This window comes from Phalacrocorax carbo, chromosome 2 (genome assembly GCF_963921805.1).
Source record: "Phalacrocorax carbo chromosome 2, bPhaCar2.1, whole genome shotgun sequence".
Classification (NCBI taxonomy): Eukaryota; Metazoa; Chordata; class Aves; order Suliformes; family Phalacrocoracidae; genus Phalacrocorax; species Phalacrocorax carbo.
Genome location: NC_087514.1, coordinates 52142620 through 52168075, shown reverse-complemented (window position 1 = coordinate 52168075; position 25456 = coordinate 52142620). Strand labels below are relative to the sequence as shown.

General features: G+C 38.3%; 1 protein-coding gene across 5 annotated transcripts in view; it reads left to right on the top strand.

Annotated features, from left to right (window-relative positions):
* The first annotated feature begins 4843 nt into the window (after positions 1–4843).
* The window catches only part of RBBP8 (RB binding protein 8, endonuclease), a 44991-nt gene continuing 24378 nt past the window's right edge, over positions 4844–25456 (top strand). Inside the window, exons 1-5 of one of the 5 annotated variants that reach the window (XM_064442875.1) lie at positions 10235–10338; positions 11820–11946; positions 13498–13719; positions 19033–19075; positions 23785–23880. In XM_064442875.1, coding sequence (XP_064298945.1) covers positions 13608–13719; positions 19033–19075; positions 23785–23880 — 251 coding nt within the window. In that variant the 5' untranslated portion in view covers positions 10235–10338; positions 11820–11946; positions 13498–13607. The other 4 variants (XM_064442876.1, XM_064442879.1, XM_064442877.1 and 1 more) reach the window with 4 other exon arrangements.

Below are 25456 nucleotides of genomic sequence, written 5' to 3'. Positions count from 1 at the left end.
TAGTAGTATGAAACACAAAGAGAAACCTAATATGCTAAGGACATTTCAGAAAGCGTCCTGCAATAGAAAGCTGTAGTTCCTTATTAAAACTATAATCTGGTGTATTAGTAGAAGAGCAGATAAATGAGTAGTAGATAATTTACTTGGATTTTCCAAGGTGTTTGACAAAGGACTACAGAAGGGACTGTAAGTACAAGCTAAATCACCATGAGGTGGGAAAGTAGTTCTCATGTTTAAAAAAACTGAAGACGTAGAAGACAAAACGGAGAAATAAAATATCTAATGTCAGCATGGGAAAAGATAACTGTGAGGTCCCCGATATCCCATGCTTCCATGTGTTCACATAGGAAATCTGTTGCTTAATACAGTATCATCTGAAAAAGAAGACCAATAACAGAAAAATATTTATTATTCAGACCCTCAAACAATTACAGCAATGCCACTTCTGGCTCCTGCTTTATAACTCTCTTTATGGCAAATACTCTTCTGTAAAGATTAATCTCCACAAAAAAACCCACAAAGTATACCTAAATGTCTGTAGGAGGATAACCTGCAATGCTTCATAATAATAATTCAAACTTGGTCAAATGCAGGCAATAGACAAGAAGAAAATCTAATGACAAGCAATGTTGATACTTTAGTCTGTGACAGTCTTTTCTGAAATAAGTAATAACCAAACACTCTCTATGTAAGAGAGAGCTGGAAGTGACTGTTTGTAGGGAGGTCTTCGAATTAGGCAAAAATGGAGGTTCCAGCCGTTTGTGCAACCTCATTCCAGAGTAACTATTCCAGTGTAATGGTCTGAGGTGCTTCTGCTACTTTCTGTTTGTATTTCCTTCTTTCCTTCCTCCTCTCCAAGAGCAGAAGGGAGTGTTGGAATTTCCTAGGAATTCTTCTCTTACATCTCCTCACAACATTCCTGTAGCATTACAGCCCATAGGGAGATCTCTCTACACCCAGAAGTTCACAAAACTGATTTCCTTTCTTGAATTACTGAACTGGTCCAACTGCTAAAGACAGTCTTGAGAACTGTGGAGAAAGAGACAGTCTGACACTAAGAAGAATAACATTTCAAGGCCTTTTCCTCTAAGAGAAAAGTAGCCAGGCTTTTATATCAGGCTTACTCTTGTAGTGAGAATAGTGATAGTTCTCTTGTAAATTTTTTTGGTATCTTGCCAGCACCCAGCCCTGCTGTCTCAGCTGAGGTAAATGAGAGATTGTCGTCATCAGCAAATTAGCTGCAACAAATTCTAAACCTGTTCTTGCTCAGAAAAGCATCAAAAATGCCTTAGGTTGCATCCTTTGGTTCACTTGGAGACATTTTTCTCTAGCTAGCCTCTAGGTCAGAAATAAACTGCTGCCACCTCTCTTCCCTATCCAAGGTAGGAGTTGGCCTATTTTTCAATATGCCCTTTATGAACCAACAGTCTCCGTCCTTACACTGCTACACAACCAGTCAAGAGGAGAGAGATATTACTTAACCCTGATAGGGGTGTGGGGGCATGTGTGTTATCTGAATTTGTTTGTGAAAGTACTGAGCAGCTTTTGATAGCTACGGGGAGGTATGTTGTAAACTCTCTGTAATGAATACTTGTAGACATGAATGTTTGTGCATACCTTCACTATAAGAACAAGTTGAAGCCTGCGCCATTTAGGTTGTCTTACTTTTCAGAATTGCACCTTTCTGAGCCTCTTCTCCTGAAGAATATTTTATGTGGTCATTGTATAAATCAGAAGAATTCACAGATAAGCATTATTTGACTTTTCTTGACTGACGGTGGAAATGACAAACAACTTACAATTTATTCTCAGTTGGAAAAGCATTTAATAATAGGTTTGTTTTGAATGACCATTCCTCTGTAAGATCCCTGTATTGCAAATTATATTTGAAATAAGAGAGGATTCACTACTTCAGATAATTATATTTCTTTCTTTAAGAGGAAAAGCAATCTCTATCACAGAGAATCCGAGCAAGTCTGATACGACAATATTTATTTCTGGTTTATGTATTTTTAGAACCTTCATGAGTTGTGAGGCTGAGAACAACAGTCAAGTGACGTTTACCCAAGAATGTATTGATACATATAATGACTTCTTTGTCCTATACCTTTGCTTTTTTATTTATGAAAAATTAAATTTCTGTAGTTTGTGGAAGTGAATATAAAAGCCTAATTTAAGGTCTCAACCCTGCTAGCAACCCTATATGAGAAGCCCCTACTGATGAGAAGCCCCTACTGAATCTGTAAGGTGTGTATATGGTGGGTTTGGTTTGGGGGAGCAAGACCCTAGAGAGGAGAAAAGGTGTCCAAAGTCTTCTTTAAGCTACCAAGTCAAAGGAAGAGGTAGTAAAGATCCCTTTTATCCCTATACTCTTCAGACACCAGTCAACAGCTAAATGGCAAGCCCAATGTCTTTTAAAGGCTTACCATCAGATTCCCTACAAGGCTCCAGATTTAGTCTGGAGAAGAGGTATCAGGAAAGCCAGGATTTATTCTATCCATTTTAAAATGGTCAAAATGTTCTTTCCTCAGCCCTGGTGTTGCCGTGATAAGCTCAGGATGCAGGACACAAATTTTCAGACAGTATCTTTTATGAGACAAGCTGACATAGCTGGAAGGCGTAGACCAGTTTTGAAGCACACCTGCCATTCTTAAGTCTATTATGCAAGCAGAACCTATTCTACATTGCATAGTCTAACAGCTATTTTAGGTGGTAATTTACCTGCGTTAACCAGTTACGCAGTTTAGGCAATTATGTGACATTCATAAAAACAAATTGTAGGCAGACATAGTACATTCACATTGGACAGGGATTTACAGTTCAAGATGTAAGCCACTTGCCTGCGGAGAGTGCTTTGGAGTCCATAAAAGCTTCAATTTTATATGGCACTAAGACTGTGGCATATCCAGAACTGAATGTCTCCATCACACTTGGCACTGATGCCCAATTATTCAGTATAGCCGACTGAATCACCAAAACCACTTCCTGCAGCGGACTTTTTGTAAATCCCTTATCCAAGTACTGACCAAGCCCAGCCCTGCTTAACTGTATGAAATCATAGCCTAAGGTGGTGTGACTGCAAGCACAAACAGCGTACATCTGTCATTTCAGCTCAGTTAGCAATCAAGTTGCCTTCTTCAGAATTAAGCCTTCCTTTCAAGGCTGTCATAAGGTATAGTCTTATAAGAATGATTACTTTTCTGTAGTAAAACAATCTCAGTAGAATTATTAAAATATCAGCATTTTTTCGTTTACGTATTGTGGTCAATGATGAAAAAAACCGCCCATGTTGCACAATACTGGTTGAATTTGATGGTAACTTCCTGTTCCAACCACTAGTTGTCTAGTAACTATTATTAAAATTGGTAAGTAAGAAATGAAGATCTAAGGATAACTGATAACACTGTGTGATCATTTTATGAACGAACACAGGTTTCTACAGTTACTCAGAGCCTTTAAAAACATTAAACAGAGCCAATTTTTTCAAGCCTGAGTGTTTAAATTTAGGTGCCTAAATAAAAAGTAAAGGAACCTGCCTAAGCACAGGATTAGCACGCTGATTGCACATACCCATCATCGCATTTCCAGAAGTGTTAAACTTCTACAACTCCTACTGATTTTAGTCAACATCTCTGACAATCACAGCCGGAGATCTGAAAGTTATGGTCTATATTTGTATTTGAAAAAAAAAAAGTAATAAGTTTACACAGAGGCAGGCTTCTGTTGGGGCATATCCTGGCCTCTGCCTACAGCTTGAATAACTATGCTATATGCAGGACTGATGTGCAAGTATTCTTGCCCTAAAGCCATGAACAAGAAGCAGCGCAGCTCCTTCTGCAGCCCATGTGCTATTGTAACAGGGCAGCTGCTGTATCCTTCGGAGAAGCAGGCTGTTGCCTCACAAGTAGTTCCTGATGGTTATGGAAGCATGTCCCATACACTCCATGTTCTCTGACCTGTTTCACCTTGAAATATCCTGTGCAGTAATTCCGAGTGAGCTTGCACTGACCTAGGGCCCCACCAAAGTCACAAGGTGGATATTCCATGTACAAGTTCCCAGTGTCCTGTCTCCCACATGTAACAAAACTATGCTGAATCCTATACACACAGTAGGTATACTTAAGCACTTAATACTTAAACACTTAGAAGACAACTGGAAAGAAATCTAAATTAGAGCATAATTTGGTTTGGTTTTTTTTTAGCGGGTCACACTAAAGATTTGGTGTTATTTGATTATAATAAGTCTGTACGGTTAGTGTTATTAAAAAAAGGTATTTTCTTTCCTGTTTCTCTTTGTACTTACGCTGGGCAAGACTTCTAGACCAGTGCATCTGCTTATAAAATGAAAGAAAATTTATAACAATAAGATCTTGCTACACTTAACAAGGATGCATCACTCCCCCACTCCTCAGTAAATTATTTTGCTGGAGGCTACATCATTCTCTGGGAGTAGTATGTTGGGAGTTGACAGAGGCATGAATAATTCACTGTGTATGAAGCCTCCCCGAGCCGAGCTGAGCTGCAGCATGTTGGGCCGGCCTTTGATGCAGACTGGTTGGGCAGGTTCCTGGGCGCCCCGGGAACCGGTCTGACGGGCCTGTTATGCCAACAAATTCTGGTATGATTCCATGCTCTCCAGAATGCAGAAACCTGCCCAGCCAGTTAAATGAAAGGCATATTAGGTTATCCATTGCACATTGTATATATCTTAGGTGCAGCAGATCTCCTCTCGGCATTCTCTAGTGTGGTCCAGAGTGGCTTCCTCATCTTACTTTCACTTGAGGTTTATAGCTGGAGGGGAAGTCAATAGTAAATACTATCACCCCGATCAAGAACAGAACTTTTCACAATTCAAACAGAAGGGTGAGTTTTGAATGTCTTTCTTTAAAATTAATTTAAGATAAACCTAAGCAAAAATTTCTCTTATGCTTGAAGTGGTATAATGGCTAGATCTCCTTAATGTGTCTGAGTACTGCCAGTCTCTATGGCGCTTGTTGACAGGATTTTTGTGAGTGCAGCTTTTTGACCCTCTGTGTGCAGCTCAACATCATCTCTCTGCCTGCACGAGTATCTACTGGAGAGACAGTTCAATGAACTGAGCACGGGAGTGAGAGATAGAAACTCCGCTGCCAATGAGTTAGTATTTTGAGCAGGTCACTTAAGTATTGCCTATTGGTCTTCTCGTTCATACAGTGTTCTTATAATCCCTGTCTTGTAACGGCAATGTTGTGACATAGTTCCATTACAGTAAGATGTGTTGTTACTAATTCTTGCCAGACTTTTTAAATTGTTCAATTTTATGGAGTGAGCTAATTAAATCTAGATTTACATATTCACAATTGGCTTAATGGTAGGATAGGAAACGTACTTGTCATTCTTACTGCCTTCTTTCTATAGACTTTATTAGAAATTAACCTGTTTAGAATGAATAACGGTGGTGCCAATGGTAACAAAAAGCAGTCATAATCATAAGGAGTAGGCAGACCTGAAAGTGGTACCTGTATCTGCAGCCCAATACATTCATGGGTTCTGTGTCAAATAAGAAAAATTAAACAGTGTGAAAACAAAAGCTGTGGAATCTGGTAACTGATTAACTAATAGAGCACAGAAGTACTTGCTGAGCTGAATAGAAAGGAATGAAGACAGGTTTTGTCATGCCTGTTAGGACAAAATAACTCTTTAACTTTAGTAAATGTGAATCTTCTCCACACCTGCATAACTATATTTTTGAAAACCCTCACATAGCTACTTCCATCTCCCTGAAAATCTTAATTTTGCCTATCTTTAAGTGAAACAATTACTGTTCTCTTTCATGATGTAAAAAAAAATAAATCAGAGTCCTCAGTGGACGTAAACCACTAGATACAAAAATATCTATACAGGATTATGTAAGACTTTATAGTAGTCACACAACAGAAGCTTCAATTATGGAGGTGTTTACTGCCAGCTATTTCCAGATTGATGCAAAAATGAACATTATTATTCTTTTGTAGAGTGCCAATAAAAAGGCCTCCTGAGCAGCTTTAAAACTCAATGAATAGCAGATTGAAATTACCTTCTCATTAGCAGCATTGTGTGTGTATTGTGTATAACAAATTTTCTTCAAAGTGTGGGAAAACGGAAAAGAACATAGGGAAAGTTTTGCACGCTTTCAGAAGCTAAAAATATTCATCAGGAAAAATGTTTAATTTTTATAATCTCTGTTGATTTTGCTATCAAACACAGAAGGAAAATTTGCCAAGGAATAAAGCATTTTCTAAAGGAAAAATTATAGCTGGCTGAACTGTATGGTTTGCACAGGGACCCTCTGTAAACCCAATAAAATGCCACAAGAGAACTTTGATTTTTAAAGCTACAGGAGTTTAACACAGCACATTTTAAAAATTCAAACCAAATAAATCAGTATTTCAAAATACTGCTTTCCATCCTCTCTCTCTCCAGTTCATGTGTTCTGTTTCAATTGGGTTTTCCTCAGCTGCTTTTTTTTAGGGGGCAGGAAGGGCAGGGCCATTGTTTGGGGATTTTCATTCTCAAAAGGTAAGAAAAATATTATTTCCTATATGTTTTTCCTCTTTTGCTTGTTTTCCTGTCCTGAATTCTTGTCGTTCACTACTGTAAAAGGTAGGTGGCATTATTTTGTACACAGACCTGAAAGCTTTTACTTCAGCTTTCCAAGCCTGAAACAGCCTTCCAAGGCTGAGATAAATATGCATAACTACTCGGACTATTCATGTTAACCTGAGAAACATCAGTAGGAGCAAAACATTTCCGCATACAGCTAACACAAATAGGTGCTGCTGCTTAGAGTCTGAGGACCAGCAACACTGCTCACTGCTCTGGGGTCCTGCAACAGCATCCCTCAGGTTGCTTTTTTCTTCTCCATCAAGACTCTCTAAAAGACCTCAGAATTTCAGCAGAATAAATCCTGGCTGTTTCTGACTACAGATGAGGAGCAGTGAAAGCACTTCAAAGAAGGTTTCTTAAAGTGAACAGTGTTACTGGAAAAAGGGAAATCGATCTTGGCTTGATTTCAAAAGTGGCTACGCAATCAGCTTGAGAAGAATCAAATTCAGCTAGTGGGGGTGATGGATTGGCTCCTCCCTATTTTTCCAGAGAAAGCAACTACCTGTGCCAGACAGCAGTGGTGTGCTCTGTGCGCCCTCCCAGCTGTAGGAAATCATACCATGCAGAGGACTGCCAGTTCCTGCGCTGCCAGTTCAAATCCTGTTTAGGTAGCAGCTGAACTCTGCCACATGCTCTTATTTGCTGCATCTGAAGTTGGGCTCCTTTGATGTCCTTACTGGCAACTGCAACATAAAGTTCATTAAATTAACATGACTAGAGAGTTAAGCAATATATTTATCCCTCAATGCAGATCTGCAAGTCAAGGAGGTTGTGAGCACAGTGGCCATGTATGTGTATGTGCAATCTACTAAATCTCACGAGAATAAATAAGGATTTCACTATTTTTTATACACACATATATGTATATATATTTACATATACAGGAAAAGAGCGATATATTTACCACTATGTTTAAAGCAATTAAAATATTTAAACTGGAGTTCCCCAGTGCAATTTAAACCTGGTTTTAATCTTTACATCTAAATTTAAGGTAATAGAAGCAAAACCCAAAAACTTTCTGCTAATCTCTTTTAACCCTATTCTGTGTGCATACGCAGTGAGCTAGGTCACCTTCTGCTACCTGAATTGTTGGAAACACTGATGCAGCCTCTGTACTACCTCCCAAAAAAGAGAAGGGGGAGGAAGGGGTGAGCTGTAATTAAAGGCTATTTTTTTATTTCATCTGTGCTGCACCATTGCTATACTTTTACAAGAGAAATTCAGTCATTAGTTGATTTGCTGGTAAATAGTCCAGGCATCAAGAAGGAAGGCATTACCACTAAAGCTTAATTGAAACTCAACAGCTTCACATACTATTAGTAAGATTAAACATTTCAGACAAGCCAGGTCTAACATGGGTTAGGATTAAAGTAGATGATACCCTTTTTGCAGAGTTGCTCATGGATCAGTATTCTCTCACCTAGTTTAATGTGCCATACTAAGGGCTATTCTGAAATCTGGACGTGAGCCATGACACCACTGGAAGTTTCATATCTGTTCAAGTGCAACAATGGTGAAGTATTTTTCCCACAGTTTTATTGTCTAGGTGTGTGTGTTTACTCTTATGAGATGAATGAGCTGCAGAGATGCAGTTCCAGTTAGACTAGTCAGCTTAAGACATTCAAAGTGAACATGGAATAGCAGACTCTTCAGTAGTTTTCTAGTACATTTAATGAGCCAAGGATCTATTCAGTAACTGGTGGCCAAGTATGTGATTATGGAATACATAAAATCAAATAAATCTGGAAGGGAGATGAAGGTAAAGTTTAGCTGCTGGTCTTAATCCGTTATCACTTATTATTGAGTAGATAAGAATGACCCTGCAGAAGGCAATGGATTTATATTGCCATAAAGTTCAAAATGAGGGAATATGAGATTAAACTGCTCACACACGTTTATTGGGAAATAAAATGGATGACATAATTATTTTTCAGAGTGCTTCCTGTAAATAGAAAGAAAGGTCCAGTTTATGGCAAAATACCTGAACAATCGGCAAGAGGGCTGTTTTATTGCTGCTTATGAGATCTGTGTGTATATTTAAGGTATCTGTTTCTCATACCTCTGAGGAAATGATCATTTTCCTATGTCACAAACTTTTAGATTGGAGAAGTTTCAAAAGTAGAATAAAAAGCTGCAAACAAGCATTATTTAATGCTTGTTAATCCCATATTATTTATGGGATGTCTATCACAACCTATTATGACGCTTCTTCCGTAAGATGTGGCTAATTTTAGTACTGGTACGATAACGGAACAAACTTATGATGTAAATAACCTGCTGCTGAGCTACTAAACATTGGATTTGTTTTATTTTAGTCGAAAAATAAGTGGTTAAGCAATGGTGAGGAATGAGCAGAAAAGTTAACTACAAGATTTTTCAGAATACTTCAAAATTCAAGGTACATGTTTGATGGGAAACCAAAAGTATTTTCAATACAGGTGAACAACAGATTTAAAGGCTGCTTAATCACAGGTTGTCTTGGACTCCTGTCTGACGGTATTTCAAAATACTTCTGAAATGCTGAATTAATATTTCAGATACAGTTGTTTACTCCGTAGCTCCATATTTATGATACTTTCTGGAGATCCAAGTGATCTGAGTAATGTAACAAGAGTGAGACGGAACAGTTACTAACAATTATTATATACCTGAACACCTAACTTCTTCCATATCACTATTAATAATCTAGAAAGTACATGGTTTGCAGCACTGGCCCTTGCAAACTGATCACCATTGTGTCCTCTAATGCCACTAAGGTGTCTCGGCAAGTGTTCCTATACATACCAAAATGGTGCAGTGGAATCGTGTGAAGGCAGAAAAGTAGTAGTGAAAAGCTGTGTTTTGTTTCTAACAACAACTACGAATTAAAAATCAAAGGGATTATCTCATGGCAGACAGCAGGGTTGGTCCCAGTAAATGAAAGAACATTGATCTGTAATTTGGGCAAAAAAAATGACTTTGGTAAAAATCTCAAAAGTGATACAAAAGCTTAGCTGCCTTACGCCATACTAATTATATGAGCCTACAGGTTTTCAGACCCACATAAAACATCAAAATATGCTCTAGGCTGTTCTGCTGTATGCTAAAATGACAAACCCATGGAAATCTGTTAACATCAAGAAAGGGAGGGGAAAAGCGTTGCCAATACACCTGTGTGCAAACCCCAGCAGTCAGCAGGCTACAAATCCTGCCGAAAAGGTAGATTTGGCAGCACAGCCTGAATACTAGCAAGGTCACTTTTCCCACAGGAGTATCGAAGATCCTCTTTACATCTAAAGCAGCAAGACTTTATTTCAGGCAGGCTCCCCCTCTGTAGGCAGCATTTGCTTTAATGCAGTCTCTCACACATACCCTTGCTTTTCCATAACGCTTGGTGCCTGCCACACTTAACCCTGGCACCCGCCAAAGCCTGACTGGTCGCCTTGACTTTTCTAAGGCTGCTGTTTGGAAAGCCTAAACGCGGGGCAGACACAGGCTGAGAAGGAGGAGAGGGCTGGGACACCAGCTGCCGGACTCGACGGGCGCCCGAAAGGCCCCGCAGTCCCGCCTGCCGAAAACCCCCGCGCCGGCCGCCCCTCACAGCCCTGCTCTCGCGAGAGCAGCGGGAAACCTCGCGGGAGCTACCTGGACCCCGCCTCCCTCCGCAGGGAAGCCGCCTGGCCCCGGCGTTCCCTTTTCCCGCCGTTTCGCGCGGAGGCGCCGGGAGCCAACCAGGTAACGGCGCGCGTTCTCCTGCCCGGTGCCGCCTGGTAACGGCCGTTCCCGCCCCGCCCCGCCCCGGTGCGGCATCGGGGCGGGCTCCGCCAGAGCTCCGCGCTGCGAATGGGGCCTCCCTGCTGCCCCGAGTCCTGCTGGGTTCCCGCGGGGCATGTTGCAAACACCGGCCTTCCTTCCGTTGAGAGCCCCCCCCCCCAGGGGGAGGGCGCCGTGCTTGCCCCTTGTCTCCGTCCCGGAGGTGGCGGCCGGCCTTGTGACCTCTCGGGAGAAGGGGCGTGAGGGACGTGCCCGAGCCCTCCTTTGCCGTCCTGGCTCCTGGGCGGGACGCGAGCCTGGCGGGAAGCTGGGGCGGCTGAGGCGCGGGTGCTTACTCCCGCCTGACAAACTCTCGGGCCCTGGTCATGGCAGGATTTCTCAGAGCAGCCCGGCGCGTCTTAAGAGTGAGTTTTCTGTGTAGCGTTTGTGCAAAAAGAAAGGAAGAAAAAGAAATCGCTGCTGGGAGGTAGAGGAGAGCTGAGTTTGTAGGGACAGCTGTTGCTCAGGCTTTCTGGTGGGGTTCAGGAAGCTTTGTGCTCTCCAGAATCGCAGAGAGGCAATGCGTTCCTGTCAGCGAAGTATAAATACAGATAAGCAGCTTCAGCGCTTTATCGGTGCGGACTGCCAGTGCTGATGAAGGCATGTGTGGGAAGGCAGTCGTGCAAAGGAGTTGGTGGTTGGAAGAAAAGCGAAACAGAAATGTTTAGGTTGTTCTGTGAAAGGGTTAGTCGGGAGGGTGGGAGCAAAGCCCTGTCTCGGAGAGTGGCCCTGCTCCTGCCTGTGTACAGCAGCGGGACATTCAGGAGAGGGACTGGCATTGTGCTTCCTTCCCGCCCTCAGGCAACTTCCAGTTCTCTCCCTGCCTGCAAGCGCCTGTACATCCAGCTCAGGTGTTTCTTTTATTTCCCTAAAGACTGGAAAGTCCTTTCTTAAGGCTGGAGAATAAGCTAAGAAGCTGACATCACTGAATGCCTTTTACTACCTGTGCAACTGCCCAGACCTGTCAAAGGCTCTACTTGAACACTTTTTGGGGCCCTCTATTTGAAGACAGGTTGAGCACCTGTAGAAAGCAATGTATCATTTTGGGATCTTGAAGCAGGTGAAGCTTGGGAAAACTCCTTGCTGGTTTTTTCCCTATTTGTATTCAGTTGATATATTGATCATTTGCAGAAACTGAGCACTTTTTGAGCATTGTTTTTCTTAGTCAGCTTTGGGGAGGGGTAAAAAACCCAAACCAAAGCCACTAGGGACAGCCTTTACTAATTCTAGAGTCAGATGCGCTTTTCTTGAAAAAGATTCGTCTGACATACTCAAATCTAAGGCGGTGAGAGCAAGTTTGTTGATTTCACTGCCCTAGCACTTGACAAAGATGGTTTCTGAGATATCTGTGCTTGAGGGTGTAGAAAAAATAAGAGTTTAAAAGACATTCCTAATGTCACTAGGCAATCGGCTCCACAAAGAAGCATTGTAAGATGGCTTAATGTGACCGCGCACAAAGTGGAGCTGCAAAGATGCAAGCAGATTACTGGTCAACTTCTGAAGAATTGTAGACATTGCTAATTTGAAAAGGTAATTTTATTTTCTATTAAGGACTTACCTTAATATACGAGCGTTAGCTACCTTGAAACCAGGTACTGAGATGAACGCTGAATTTTCTACAGGCAGAGCATGTTAAAGGAAATGTGGAGCTACCTAATGGTTACTGAGGGTTCTGACAGCTCCATTACTGTAGCTTTTAAGTATCCCTATACTGTAGAAAACATGCAGTTCAAGTGTTCCTGTGTTGTCGAGAATAACGCTTTGTTTCATTTATTCCATTATTTTTATTGGTTTTAAAGATAGCTAGGCTGAAGGAAGAGTGACTTGCTTAAGTCTGCACAGAGATATGAGAAAGGAGACCAGAACAGAGGCCTCCAGGCCCTATGCTAGGTCACTGACCACTGGACTAAACGTTTTATTGTGGTGAATCTAGGGGACCAGCTAAACCAGCAGCTGCATTCACGTATTCTAAGTTGCTTGAAGGCCCTTAAGATAGGAAATGCAGCTTTTTGACCGACTGTAGATCTTGTATCATCTGAACTACAACTGTAACTTGTGACTCAAAAGTTTGAGAGCCAGTTTCTCCTTTTACTTGTCTATACAGATGTTGTGGTTTGCTGGCTTAGGCTGCTACTTTAGGAAGAGTACAAAATACCTTAGATTTTTCTTCTGACATTGTGATTTATGTTACAGAGTAATAGAGATAGTTACGTCTACCTAGTAATGACACGGTCCCTGTTCAAAAGTGTTTGTTTAACATTGGCCCCATAAAAATGGGTAAAACTTGCAATGTCCAGTTTCGGATACAAGGAACTGAAGGACAGAGAGATTATGTGAGTATTTCACTACTGGAAGCCCAGTGCCAATAGCATTGAATCTTACCTTGGCTCAGACCCAGGTCTGAGTACCATGCTTCCCCTGTAGTTTACCTGAGGGCGTTATCTGTGCTAAGAAACACTTCAAAACAAAGAATTTTGGTTAAGATTCTTAAGAGAGTTGAGTGGGCAGTCTGGCTTTTAAACCAGGGCTGTCTGACTTTGCTAGCTCTCCTCAAATAGTAATTTTTTTGAGACTTAAATGTTGAGATTACTCTTCTATTTCCTTTTCATCAGGGAGTGGGGATAATTTCAATGTAGAATCATAAAGACTTCAAGGGGTTGTGAGCTTTTCTTTGCAGAAGGGTGTTGTTTGAATCCATGTTTATGTAAAGGATGTGTGTACACAAATATATCTCTGATAAAGCTTTTGACAAATGCTTTTGCTAACAGTAAGATTTTGGAAGCATGGGTTACTTTTGGAAGACAGGAATTCTGTTTAACAGTAGCTTTACGTGGGAAAAGAATAGAGACTCCTAAGCATCTGAATCTAGTTTTAACTTGATATCTGTTTAAGGGAGGAAGAAATTCTATTAGTTTATAATTACTGGTAGCAAAATGCTTAGCATCTTCCACACTTGCAGGGTGACTGTCAGTATATATGTACAACTCAACAGGGATAGGGAGTAAGCTTTGTGTTTCATCCATGGCTGCAAGTTATACTCTGATAAATGCAAACATAAGTGGTGGTGATCTTTCATTACAGGCATACACCTGTCTTCAGAAACAACTTCATAACTATGTAATTTAAAACTTAAAGTGTGAAAGCGAGCCAGTTCTGCAAATAAGTCAAAGCTGGGAGCAGAAAAAGGCAAGATGAATGCATCTGGAGGAAGCTGTGGGAGCCCTAGTTCTGCAGAACCTGCTGGAGATTTCTTCAAGGAATTGTGGTCCAAACTGAAAGAATGTCATGATAAAGAAGTACAAGGTAAATGGTTAAAATTTGCATTCACAGAAGGCTGTCTGTTACTACAGGAAAACTTTGAACCAGTGCACCACTCCATCTGCTTCAAACTAAATAGATTTTTAAAGTCTTAAGCTGTGCAGAAAGTTGGACTGGATGATTACAAATGATCCTTACAGATTGACTGCCTAAGCCTGACTTAACAGCATTAGATTTAAACTATCAACAAGTCTAAATGATGAGCTGGGTCAGTGAAAAAAAGGTAACACAATGTTATGTGGGACCTGTGTTTGCTTAGGAAATATTTAAATGTTGCTTTAATGGGTTAAGATTCAAAGTTTCCAAATCAAGTTATTCAATGAAATTTTTTTCTTTTCTACCTTTGGGTTTACTAACTTCAGATACATTAAAGTGGTTTGCATTGTTTATTTCCCCTAACTTGTGCAAAATACCACTGCAGATTAATACTGCTGAGGTGAAAAGTATTTCTTCAGTTTTTAGTGTTACAGATTTTCTCAACAAAATTTATAAGAGTTCTTACATTTCATTTTGTGACCTGTGATATCAGTTTTACTATGGATGGACTGTTAGTCTCTGTTCATTCTTCAGTAGTGCAAGAAATGAGTAACACTCAAAGCAAACATTAATTATTGCACCATATATTTATATTCTTATTATAATATTGTTTCATAAGTAGTATTCATAAAAAGTTTTGTGAAAAACAATAAGAAGTTAAGATTTTGTTCTGTTAATCGATCATGTGACTTAAGATTCTTTTGGATGGAATGAGAACAGAATTTGAATGACTCTTCCAACAAGCATATCCTTATACATGAAATAATAGTATTTGTATTAGGCTGGAATAAAAGCAGGTGAGTTTTTGTGGATTAAGAGCTTTCGTCATGCAAGTGGATCTCTGTAGCCAGACCATTCCAGTAGCCTTGGTCACTTCCACCAATGTCAAAACAGTTCCGGGTCTGTCCATTTAGGTCCAGTTATATCATAACTTCTTAATTTCAGAAATTTTGGGAGACTGTTTTATAATGTGTAGCTGTTTCATACCGCCTACTGAAAGTCCTGACTCAACAATTTGCAACACTGGGCCTTGACCCTTTGTGTTAATAATATATTTAAAAAAACAAACCAAAAAACAACAAACCAAACAAAGATTGCCATCAATTTGGCAACCGAAAGGAAAGATGTACCAGATAGTAGCATTTTGTTACATTTAAAAATGTGTTACAATATGAAACATTTTATACTGTGTCCCCAAAACAAAAAAATAATATTTATTTTTATGACATTTTCTTTTTTCTTTCTTTTTTTAATTCTTGATGGTTCTTTTCAGAGTGGGTGTGATGTCAACTGCAGATAAATGCGGAAGTACTGACAGAATGGGATCTGGCAATCTATGGCATGTCTGAACAACAAAAACTGAACAAACAAAAAGCTCTAATGTAGAGGGTAATGTTAAGTGACCCCTTCTCTAGTTTCTTGCCATGTGCAGCATGTGATTTTAAAGTTTTGGTTTTCTATATGCAAGTGAAGATACTCTTTAGAATGCATGCTGGGTGGGGCCAGATAATTTTGCCACTAGGCAGTCTCTTTCATGCCTAGCCCTTTGTCAGTATGTCCCGCACCGTGTTAGGTAAAATTAGGTCTTCCATGATAACATCAAAGACATGCCTGAAGGATAGTTAATTTTTTCAAAAGGTGGGGATCCTCTTATAGAAAATGGTACTGGAAGATATTTTAGAAACATCAAACACAGGCTTGCCTGGACTTTGCTTGTTTCTGAAGTCTATAAATAAGAATTAAAATTGACTCATGAGTTTCCAATCTAAATGTCAGCAAAAAATTATTTTAAAGATGGTGGAAGGTGGATTAAGGGAAAGTTAGTAGTTGGAGAAAAAGCTTTTTGCATGTACAATGCACAATGTACTGAACACCGTAATGGTGGAACTATTATTTATTACAAATCCATGAAAAGTAGGATTTATGACGCGGGAGCTTGAAATGGTCAGGCATGTTATACAAGTTATTTATACATCTATAGAATATAGACTAGAGAATACTTCAAACTCGTACAGTTTTAAATGGATTTTATTGTGGGTTTTTTTTTAAACTACTATTCTGTTGTAAAGGGTGTGTTTTTTCACCCTGTTAGCTAAGCAAACCCAGCTTCTTATTCTTTCAAACTGATCACTTGCAAAAAAATTTCCATGTTTGGGCCCTCTTCAGACAAAATAGCTATCATTTTATCTCACATTCATTATGTGACAGTGGGTAGGACTCCTACAACCCTGTTTCCAAAGATTTTGGGCATGGTCAGTTTCAGTTGACTTTTCATGGAATTCAGAATTGCTCAGTACCTCAGAATAATGGTCATTAAAACTATATTTACTTTTATTTGCTACCTGTAGAATGTGTGGGATACTTGCATAGTACTCATAAATTAGAAAGGAATTTAATAAAGCTGTTTATAAAGTGAGTAATTTCTGCAGGTGTTAACACTTGCATCTAGCTCAAAATAATTATATGGATATTTGCTGCATGTGTCTTATCAACATGGTTCCTGAGAATGAATTCAAGTCTAAAGATCCATGCTAAAAAGAAACATGTTTCAGCATCAAAATGTGAGGAGAGTGTTGTGTACAAGCAATAGCCTAATTATCTTGAACTATTCCTTAACTCTGAAAAGCAGAAGATACCAATGGGGAAAAAACTGTAGCTACAGATGTAGAGAAAATTATGATGGAAGCAATCTCATTGATAGATTGCTGTAGGAAAGGAAATGGCTGGAAACTCCTCAGAAGTAAATAATTATAGAAAACAGGGCTGGAAGGGATCTTACAAGGTCATCTAGTCCATCTCTATACCCTTAAGGTAGGATTATGTCTGCATCATTGCCGACAGAAGCTTGTCCAACCCGTTCAGAGAAAACTTCAGTGATAGATGCTACAGTCTTCCCAGGCACTGTCAATTTGAAGAAAGCGGATTTAATGCATTTGAAAATTCATCAGAACAGAAATTGTCGTAGTTGTTAATTGAAATACTACAGGTACGTAGTCTAATCAAGTTGAAAGTTTCATGAAATGGAGACAGCATGTCATTTACTAAAGCACTTACAAGCTTCAGGTAGTGTAGATTTATATACAGATTATATATAGATATAAATCTATATACCTCTATATATAGGTGTGTATATATATAATCTATATATAGACATATAGATTTATATAGTCTGCAGCTTGTCTGTTTCATAGAAATATGGTGTGAATATAAAACTGAATTGGGAGTGTACGTAGTGCAATTTCACATAAGTTTATATGCTCACTGGAGTATTAAATAAGGAAATCTGAAAAAGCCAAGCTGTCGTAATGAGTATGCTTAAAACCTCCCAATGCTCTGGAAAAGCAAAAGGAAGTGACTACAGCCAACATAGTAATTCAATGCTCTTGGATAAATGTACAAACTGCTTTCCTGCCTTCTCATTGCAGTCATTTGAATTAGGAAAAAATGCAACCTTTAAGTAACTAGTTTGGGTCCTCCTGAATCCAGGTGAGAGGGGAGATAGTGTTACCTGCAGCACAGTACTTGGCCTTTTGAGTGCTGCCTCTTCCATTTGTGGCTCAGGTTGCCAATGTTACAATCCTAAATACTTGCTGAACAGACTACCTGTTCATACAGGAGATGCATTGTTGTGCAGCTTCATTCCTTCTGATGGGCGTGGAGCAGCATTAAAGCACGCTTTATAGGGGTTCTAATTGCAGATGCCTAATTGAGTTGATGAATAGCAACTACTTAAAAAAAATAAACCCTCTTTTTATGCTGATCTGCATGATAGAACATAACATCTCACAGGTGTTGAATACTGAGAGATAAAAGAAATCTTGCTATATTTCCTAAGAACTTCTCTCTAAGTAGCCTCTGTGCATTTTTACCTCATGGTCTCAGTGGCATCTTGTAGTCTGTGGCATGAGTTCACTGAGGCTCTGGCTGTCCTGACTATTACATTGTAAATGGCCTGAAGAGAACCTTCTGAAGCAAGTCATTTCCTCTTTGAGCTGTCCCCAGTTGAGTATGGTAGCGGAGAGAGAAAAAAGAAGTCTATCAGCTGCCTTAACCTACATCTTCTGTAGTAAGATGTAGTATCAGGTATAAGTTTTTGTTTAAATTAAAAATTGTCGGAAGTTTTCCTAAAAATGTTCTGGTTTCATAAGTTCATCATATTATCCTAAACTACTAATGGTTTTGCAAGAAAACTCACAAGACATCTCATATTCAAACTGAAGTTGTTTACAACTTCTCATAGTTTGAAGAAAACACAGTGTTAGGAAAAAAAATTGAGTTATGTTACTTTCTGATGTCTTATGAAAATTTCTATTGGATTTGTATTTAAGAAAATATTATACCATTGGAGTCTGGGTTGGTTCGGGCATGTTTTTTTTTGTTTGGTGGTTTTTTTCTGACCATTTATTTAGAGTAGGGATGGCCAGCTTATGTGAGGGTAGTATCATATACATTTCCGTAGTGCTGCATCACACTTATTAAGATGTGCGGTACTTCAAGCACCTTTATCTTCCTGCCCCAGTGCACATACACATGCCCCCAAAACCTTGCAAGCAGACTGGACTGCTGTCTAGCTCCAGGGCTGTCAGCTGGCCACTCCTGCCAAAAGCATCAGTTGTATTTGCAAACATTTTTACTTCTGCACAGAACATTCCTTTAGGAGTGTGTGGGCCTTAGTGGGAGAAGGGCCACAGATGAAATACCATTCCTCAGTTCACCTTAAGGTGTTCCAAAGAAGTTTTGGGTGAGAGGGTCTGGTAGCACACCTCTAGTAGAATATGTTGTCCTTTTGTGATTTAAAACAGTGAATCATGTATCTTTTAAAATTTCCTTTAAACATACATTGTAATACCTTTTTCAGTTCAGTGGTTGGATGCTACATTTCAAGTGTAGTATTATGCATTTATGTGTACACAGAATACATTTTATGCTACTTAGGTAGGCCTAGTAAATGAAAATAAACTGACAGTGCTTGGTATTCATGTGTGGTTTTTTACAAAGGTGTTTTTATACCTGTTTAAATGGGAATTTGCATGTTTGTTTAAGAAGTCCCTATTTCCTAGGGATCATAATAGCTATATTTGTTTCCAAGATCCTGTAGACCGTACTCAAGAAGTCCAGAATGAACCATTTCCTCACAAATAAGTGACACATTTTTTTCCTCTCTTTTGCAGATGTCATTGGCAAAAGGAGAATTAATTTATTGGTTTACTCACTTTTTTGAATCAGAATTCTCTAACATATTTTCTTCTTTCCCCTTTTCAGGCTTACAGCTGAAAATATCCAAGTTGAAAAAGGAAAGATGCTTGTAAGTACTTATCCTAATGATCTAGTCCATTAAAGGAGAGTCCATTAATGAGTCATAATTCTTTAAGATCAATTGAGGTTTCATTAATTCTTCCTTCAGACATGTACGAAACACTGTTCACTTTAATAATTCAGTCAAAGTCATCTAAAGGTAAATGTAACTCTTTAAGGGGTGCGTAACCTGAACACTAGGTTTGCCTTCCTTGAACAAATGACTTGTAGGGTTTTCTTATCTACAGTATTTCTAGGAAGCCTATAAAGATGTTGACACTTCTAATACGAAAGATCATTAAGAAGACATCTTAAAACTGAGGTCAAATCTGTAGCAGAGGTGGCAAGCCAACTTTTTTTAGGTTATTTTTTTTTCCCCCTACGCGTTTGCCTTTAGTATCAGGTGTTGTGCCTTAACTCAGCTTTCAGTCATTCAGTAAAGATTCTGGTAATAACCTTGCTAATTTTTCACTCAGTTCCTACATTTTAAGGCATATGTATCTTCTTTTGCAGTCGTCATTTGCTCCTAATTTTTAGTTCTGTTCATTAGAAACAATTTAGGGAAGAAAGATCTGAATTACCAGATTTATGTGTACAGTAGGATCTCAATACATATTTACAGCATTAAATCAGCTTTTATTTTCCTTCTGCTGACTAAAGCCATATTTAATTAAATGATAAGAGATATGCTAATGTGATTCTTTATTCAAATTTTGACTTGAGGTTTAATTACATTAATATTATGTTGTTGTTATGTATGGCCTGTATTATGAGTTGCACTTTATAAGTGCTGTGTAGGAGGAATAAAAATAAATTACTTGATCTTTTTCCACTTTGGAAAACAGTATAATTATATTATATATGTTAAAGAAATTAAACTTTTAAAATTAGAAAAAATACTCCATATTTCCATTCCCAGCATTACTATCTGAAATCAAAGATATACAGTCTTAAAGTGTAGCCACAGTGCTTTCAAGCGTAATTTATGCTTTTTCAGATTTGGTATTTCTATCATCACCTAGTCAGTTTTCTTCCTCATTAATTCCTGATAGTGTTTTTTTAATTGTCTCTGGGGTTTTTTTTTTTTTTGTTATATTTTTCAGATTGTACAAGCAGGAAATAACCCTTCCCTAGTCTAGAAAAATTAGGTTGTCATGTGCTTTTTTTTTTTTACAATGGTAACTTGAGCAACTCTCAAGCATTTTTGACAGTTATTGTCTGAACTCCCTTATGTGCTTATATTTCTGGTTGGGAGGGAAACAAAGGTGCTCTTTCCGTAAGAGTAAATTCCCTCTAGTGGAATCCAACTTTCCTTTTCCTGTAACGTGAAGTATGTAAATGCATCTTATAATTATACTGGCTTTTCTATTATGATTTGATTGTACTGCAATACATACTTAACTTGCTGTCTACTTTTATTATAACCGTCTTGTGTAATTATAACTCTGTCTCACTTCCAGGAAAATTGTTGTTTGGCTTTGGGAAAAAATTGCCTTCAGTTGTGTAATGCCTGCATTGCTTTATTCGCTGGGTATCTTTTTGGATTTTGTTTGTCCTTTATAGAGCTCAAACCTCCTCTGAGCTTTTGTTTTGCTTATTTCAGTTAAATATCTCCCATCTTGCTGCCATTTGAAAATTCACAATAGCACTTTGAGCCTGCGTAGTATTATGTTTTTCTCACATTTCAGCTGCAGTCATACCAATCTTGTCTTTGAAGGCTACAGATAATTGTCTGTGTTTTTGACTTTTGTCTGCATGGTGATGCAGACTGATGTGTGTAGAGCAGGTGCAAGTGTTTTGTTTGCACTTTCTGGCAACTAAAGGCTGCAGAGAAGCTGCTAGAAGATAGCAGTGGCAGCCAAGGAACAGTTCAGGACAGGATCACAGAAAGAAGGATTAATTAATCACTTCCACAAGAGCATCCATCCATCTTATTCTGGCACCATCAGGATTCCCTGCATTTACCAAGCAATTCACCAAACCTACAGCAGGGTTTCCAATCCCAAGAGTACCTATATGGCTAACTCCCAGTTCCCCCGCAATATGCATCTCCTCCTCAGGTTCAAGATTTGTCAGCTTTTATATGGCTCCTTGTTCGATCTCCAACACTAGCAGAACACAGTGTATACTATCTGCAGCTGCTGTATAATTGTGCAAAAGACTTCACAAATTATTTAAAAAAAAAAAGTGGGAGTAGAGTCCAGTTTCTTATTTGGTCTGTCAGTGAATTTTTAGTCAATTGGAAATATGAATTCATATGAACTTTATCAAGATTTGGAGTTCAGGTTGTATCATGGAATGTTGTCAGATCTTTCCTTAAAAGCCAAACACCATATGTGTTGTCTGCATTTACATTTTAAAGATATACTTTCTGAACATTAAGATTGGTACTGCAGTATCACAAGGAACATACTTATGTTAGTAGATTAAATTATATTAGGTTATTAGGTGACTTTCAGTTAGCAAATATTTGGTGCTGTGTTTTATACTTAGAGGATACACTTACTTTCCTGAAAAAAAATTACTTTAACATCTTGGTATTTCTTATGTACAATTCATAAATGAAGTAGTTATTTAATTTTTAATCTGAAAGGATGAAATTATCTCTTGCTGTTATTGTTGACTTAACCTGATGTATCATGAATTGCTTTCATGTTCTGAAATCTTAAATTGATCGGTTAATTTTCTAGATGCTGAATATTATCAGTGATGTGACTGAACACATACCGAATGGTTTAATTATTGTTTCTTGGAATCTTTCTACAATTACTACATTGTAGATACAGTACTCTCACATAGGAGGTCTTGTTCTCCTTGATGCGTCTGAATACCTGAGGTTTAGTATTTCAGACTTGGTAATCAGCTGACAATGAGTGCCTTATTTTGTATCCCCGTTCAGCGTTAGACCTAATGACTTGTAAATACTAGGTCAGAGACCATTCATTATGCAGAGGGCCTTCATAGCCAAAATTGTCTGTCATGTTTATGAGGTGCACTGGAATTCTGAGAGGGGAAAAAAAAAAACCAAACAAAACCAAACCATAGCTTCCTCTGTCATTTTACTATCTTAATGTGACGTTTTACAGGGTTTAGGTGGAAGACATGGCGTATTAGTATATGTTAATGTCTTTTTTTTTTTTTTTAACAAATAACAATGCTATAGAAATTCTTAAACATAGCATGAGAAAAGATTTATTTTAGGCCTTCTGTAAGTTGCATAAACTGAAAAAAAAAGATTATTTTTTTTTTTAATGCCATAAACATCAGAAAAATACACACTACTTTTGTCAGACTTCAGGTTTTGCCATGGCATGGGCTGTACTTGGTTAATGAACTGAGGTAACAGAACTTTAACGCTTTGTTATCCCCAAGTGAAAGTACAAGTCTTAAATGGTCCCTCATGCTGTTTGCATCTAACTGTTTAACATGTCATATATGCAGCTGAAAAGGACAATATTATTCTGGATAGTAGTACAGAAAAATAAAATATCTGCACTTAAATTTCAGAATTAATAAAATATGTGATCATATACTGTGGAAGCTTCTGGCTGTCCCATTCACTTTATGACCCACGATTGTTAATTTCTTGGGTTACTCTAACACCAGCAATATGAAAATGTGTCTGACTAATGTATCTTAAAGGGATAGTGCCAATTTAAAAGTATGTCTGTGTAACAGGATTGTATCAACAAGTTAGTTAATGTTTTCATTTCTTGTTGTGTGTGTGCTTAGCAGCTTTGGTGAGCCAATTTCATGGCTTCCTCAAATAATGCATCTCAGGCACACTGAAAACAAACACCCGCTTTCACAGAATATACAAAGGATTCCATGGTAAAGAGAGCTGGGAATGAATTCTCCAAAGTTAGTAATTGTCGTGTCACATAGATTCAGCTGCTTAGCTTTACTGAAAGTTCATTTCCTTGTAGAAAAAAATTGTGTGCTTGTTGCTCATACCTTGTTTGCATCTAGAAGAGGTGTTGAGATTTGGTAATAAAAATGAAGGGGAGCTAAAATTGGGGAGTTAATGTTACCACTTTTGCTTAGCTCTTTCGAGGAGGAAATGTTCTTTGTTAATTAAATAGTCCTGCCTTTCAGAGAAGGTATGTTCCTCAAGATCTTCTGTTTCTTACGTTTTTGGGAACAGAGTTCTTTTATCTGTATTCATATTATGGGAATCCATGTTCTGCAGACTCTGAGAATTGTTTCTTGAGGAACTAAACCTCTAATGGATCTAAAGACTTGTCGGAGCTTTACAAACCTAGTGTGGTTTGCCATGCTGCAAGATGCACTCACTGCTAAGACAAAACCAAAATGACCTGATTGTGAAGGCCCCCAATTAGTTTCCCAAAGCTCCATAACCCAGTAAAGTAGGAGAAATGCTTGAGAGCTTATGTTTCCTGAAATTGTTGTTTGAATACTATCAGTTTTTATGCCTTGACTGTCATAAAATCTAATTTTTTGTCCTGAGCAAAAGTCAGATTTATCAACAGCTCAACTGCAATATGAATTAGAAATTAGCAGCTCTTTTTCTAACTTGGACATTTCTAAACTGCCATTCATCAGAAACACTTGCTTCATTTATCTTCAACTTAATATTTGTGCTGATGATAATCACATTTACCAAGCATAAGAAAGAAACATGCCAGAGAGAGTTCTCTATTGAAAAACAAATAGCTGCAATTTAAAGCTAGAACTAATTACTTATCTATTTGTTTTTAGGGATGCAGAGAGGCTTGAAGAGTTCTATACCAAGAACCAACAGCTCAGAGAACAGCAGAAAGCACTTCATGACACTATCAAGGTTTTAGAAGACAGGTAAAGTAGTTTCTTTTAGGTTTTGGGTTTGTTGTGTTTTCCTCTTACAGAGCAGCTCTGGATACTTTGGAAGTTGTTGTCTTGGTTTGATTTTTTTTTTTAAAGCAGCCAGTCCTTCTCTAATACAATCCAAATTGTGTTTTAAAGAAAAGTGTTGAATTTAGATTCCTCTGACTGAATTAGATTTTTGTTATTTTGTTATTTTCAAAGTGCTTAGTTTGCTCAGTTCAGTTAAAATAAATAGAAATTAAACAGATCAGCTTGAGAGGCAGACAGCCATTTTGAAGCACATTCTTTTCCATCTGTTTTTGTAGAGGTAGATTTGGGATCAATCAAGATGTAATACAAGGACAGAACGCAGGGCAAACTATATAAGATCTCATGAAGATTGCCTAGTGAGTTATTTCCATATTTGAGGGGTCTCTTTCACCAGTTGTCTGTTTTACCTAAATTTAATCACAGGTTGTCTTTTGCCTTCTTCTGGACTTAGACATTCTGATCACCTTTTGACCCATTCTGTCCTGCCTTTATTTGTTTCAGTTTGATCTGATATAGCAAAACACAACCAAGAGATGTAAAATTACAGTGCACTTTTGTCTTTGAAACGGTATCTGGTTTGGAAAGTGTATGTTTAATTTGCTGCTATTAGGCTTTCAAAAGCTTTCTGGGAACAGGAGATCATTACATACTAAATTTTTTTCCCACATTCCTGCTGTGATACTAAAATTTTGCTTTCAACTCTGTTTCTCTGTGAAAGGCATTAGGGATAAACTTGTAACCATGCAGGTACCTTCACACCACATGGGTAGAGACATCTGCAGAGTGAATGGACTTTTCTTATCTTTTAGCAGATGAAGAACTCACATTGCAGAAAACAAAGAGTTTAAAGTAGTTTAATACAGCGAGATGATAATACTGTGTTTATTACAGTCAGATAAGCTACTTTTTCCATAATTCCACAATACTGAAATACCTGTAAACCAAGATGGCTTTTACTTCCAATAGTCAACTGTGGCACTGGAAACTTAGGTGTTGTGTTTTGTTTTGTAATACTTCATGTGCTAGCAGCAGCAATACAGAGCTCTTAACTAATTGATCCCTTATTTAGAAGGCAAAAGAGAGTCTGGTTTTCACTTGGGTAATACTGTTAGCTTTTTGTTGTGAACCAGAAATAAATTATCACCTGTAAAATGAACACACATTTCATTGCATGAATGAATGTGTCGAGTAAGATGGAGTGATCACAACAAGCCCTTTTCTGATAGCAGATAGTTTTTTAAACAGCTGATATAAACCATTAGAGACAGTGGAGGTACTGCCTTGCATGGACTTCGGGGTCCGCTTCTAATTATTGATATCTAGGTAAAGATAAAGGATTTCACGTTTGCTTGGTGTTTGTTACAGAGCAAACTTACTGTTTGTCCTTTTTATTTGATTACTTTGCTAATGGCAGTGATATATCCTTCTTAGATGAAGTAGTAATTATATTTACTGAAATTATTTGCTTTTTTTGTATTTGCTTGAACTTTTCTTATAATGATTGGTAACTTATATCTGACAGTATTCTTAGTAGGAC